Raw genomic sequence first — 2717 nt, 5'->3', positions numbered from 1 at the left:
AGTAGGTCCAGTGCGCCCAGCAGCTCGTCCAGGCTGATGGAACTGCTGCCGTCCGAGTCAAACAGAGCAAAAAAACGCTCTGCAAAGAAGGACTGCACCACAACAACCACAAACACACAAATAAACAAACATATTAGAACAACAAAATCCAACAGCACTTGGGCCCTGGCCCAGCCTCCACCCCAGGGTCACACAAAACCAGTCACCTCTTTCACTTTGAGGGCAGTTTTAAACTCTTCCAGATCAATCTCTTTGTCATCACCAGCGATACTCTCAAACTGTTTGGTGACCCACTCCAGCCACCGAGCGTCCTCATCCTGACTCATGGTACATGGAGTGCTGCTGTTCCTTATAGCCCTGAGGGACAGTCAGAACACAGAACACAGCAGTCAGCACAGCAGACCACAGACCAGTGTAAGAGACCACAGACAAGTTTAGGAGACCACAGACCAGTACTGCAGATCAATCAATCAATGCCTTTATTTGTCCCCCAGTGGGGCAATCTGTTTCACAGCAGTACGAGCACACAAAATTACAAAAATAAACAAATACACAGTATAATAAATAACATAATGCACATCCTGATCAATAATGGATAAACTACCTTTTCCTCCTGGCGTTTAGAAGAGAGACAGCAGAAGGAACAAAGGAGTGTTTGTATATGTTTGTTTTAGCAAGTGGGAGTCTGAGCAGTGAACCTGATGGTAGAAACTGAAACTGTTGATGTAGAGGATGAGAACCGTCAGACAAGATAGAGTTTGCTTTCTTAAGCAGCTGGTTGTTGTAAAGATCCTGTTTCTTGTGCAAACCCAGTGATTTTACTACTAACACTAACAACCTTGTTCAGTAGATTCCTCTCTTTTACCCTGAACGATTGAAACCAACAAATAAAGGAAAACGTAATAACAGACTCAATAAAAAAAAAGGATAAAACATAGTCATCAAGGTAGAGTCAACCTGGAATTTAGAAAGTTTTCTAAGACAATGAAAGATGCTGCTGACTTTTCTTATAGATCGAGTCAGTATTTTTCTCAAATGTCAGCTTGTTGTCAAGAAAAGTGCCTAAGTACTTATAAGACTACAGATTCAACTGTCTGACCATCAATCACTATGATGTCAGGAGAAGGCTGAACACGTCTAAAATCAATGCACCTGTCCTTTGCCTTTAAAACGTTCAAGGATAAAAACCACACCATTTAAAAAAAAATTTATGATCACAGACCAGTATAGCAGACCAGAGACCATTAGAGACCACAGACCATTAGAAGAGATCACAGACCAGTACAATAGACCACAGACCAGTATAGGAGACCACAGACCAGTACCACAGACAATTAGAGACCACAGACCAGTACACCAGACCACAGACCAGTATAGGAGATCACAGACCAAGGAGACCACAAGCACAAGCAGGAGCATTCGTCTCATGCGGCTCTCATCGCATCTCTACAGTAGCAGAGCTGTGGGTGGGACACTGTAAATTACATTTGCTCCGATGGTCACAGATTATCAATATGCGTGAATGGTCGTAAATACAGTTCTCAGAGAAAAAGAATGATACATTAAATCACTGTGACATCCTTATATGTCTTTGGTTGCTTGGGTCAGTGGCTCATAAAACAGCTGACACTACATGCAATATGATAAAGCAAAAACATGCCGTATAGTATCTTAAAATGTACTTGCAATAATTTGAATATGACTCATTCATAATCAAAAAGTCATACACGCGACACTGGTAAATGGTTGGATTATCTGGCCTTTGATCAAAGTCATCCACAGATAGAACCACCAATTCCGAAAATAATCAATATTTACCTGTGAAAATGATGTCCTCTCTCTTTGTCACTTACATAAACCAGACTCGTAGAAGTGCCTTTGGGTGAGACGTTCCTGTTCCTCTGTATATGTGTAAGTAAAGAGATTGTTCTCTGAGGTGAAGGAGGTCTGCCCCCCTTCCTGAGGTTCTCCAGCCACGGCTGCCTGCTGTCCAACAGGCTTGAGAAGGAAGAGCACAGCAGCTGTCCCTGACAACCATACTTCCCACTGTGCAGAGGAGCAGGACAGCAACAGGCCTTTCATTCACACTCCACAGCCTTCAAATTTATATATATTACAAGTTTAGATGTTTACCAATAAATCAAGATCAATTGAAGATATAAACTCCATTCTGGTATCATGGGTAAAGGCTGCTGCCATCTTTCCAACTAGCTTGATCTGATCTAATATCTATGTTGCTAAGACACCAACTGAAAGACAAATCTTTGTCATGATCATGAGTCATTTAAAATAATCTTACCCAAAATAATAAACAAAACAGCATGTAGCCTTTCAATCTATTTCATGCCATTTTTATTGTGAAGTTATTTTGGGACTTAGCATGCTCTTTATTATTTTGAGTAAGATATTCTGACAACTATTGGTTTTCATTGGTTAATTATCCATTCAGCCACTAGGTGGAGTAAGATCACAACTTTTTAGGTGATGGGGAGCTTTCATATTTTCGCTGTATTGACTAATGTAGATGCCACATTTTTATTGTAGACCTATGAACATACGTGGATATGAAATAGTTATGTTCCGTATGCAGCTACATTAATAACGATGCTAAAGCCCTCATTTTGAGTTGGTTCAGTTTTTTCAATGCAACCTAGTGCAACTTTGTCATTAGATAAAAGTCTATTTTAGTGGTTGTGACTGTTGACCCGACGTAATTT

At 40.6% G+C, this 2717-nt stretch overlaps 1 protein-coding gene across 1 annotated transcript in view; it reads right to left on the bottom strand.

Moving 5' to 3' along the window:
• The window catches only part of nox5 (NADPH oxidase, EF-hand calcium binding domain 5), an 11773-nt gene extending 11431 nt beyond the window's left edge, over positions 1-342 (bottom strand). Inside the window, exons 1-2 of the mRNA XM_076301185.1 lie at positions 207-342; positions 1-92 (exon numbers count right to left, since the gene is read on the bottom strand). The exon at positions 1-92 is cut by the window's left edge and continues 59 nt beyond it. Of these exons, the coding sequence (XP_076157300.1) occupies positions 1-92; positions 207-326 (212 nt within the window). The 5' untranslated portion in view covers positions 327-342. The remainder of the gene's footprint in view (positions 93-206) is intronic.
• Positions 343-2717: the final 2375 nt, after the last annotated feature.

The sequence above is a fragment of the Alosa pseudoharengus genome, unplaced genomic scaffold, assembly GCF_046254945.1.
Source record: "Alosa pseudoharengus isolate Yale_2024_CS ecotype anadromous, Long Island Sound unplaced genomic scaffold, YU_APseudo_1.1 YU_APseudo_1.1_scf_10, whole genome shotgun sequence".
NCBI lineage: Eukaryota > Metazoa > Chordata > Actinopteri > Clupeiformes > Clupeidae > Alosa > Alosa pseudoharengus.
This window is presented reverse-complemented; position numbering and strand designations above follow the sequence as displayed.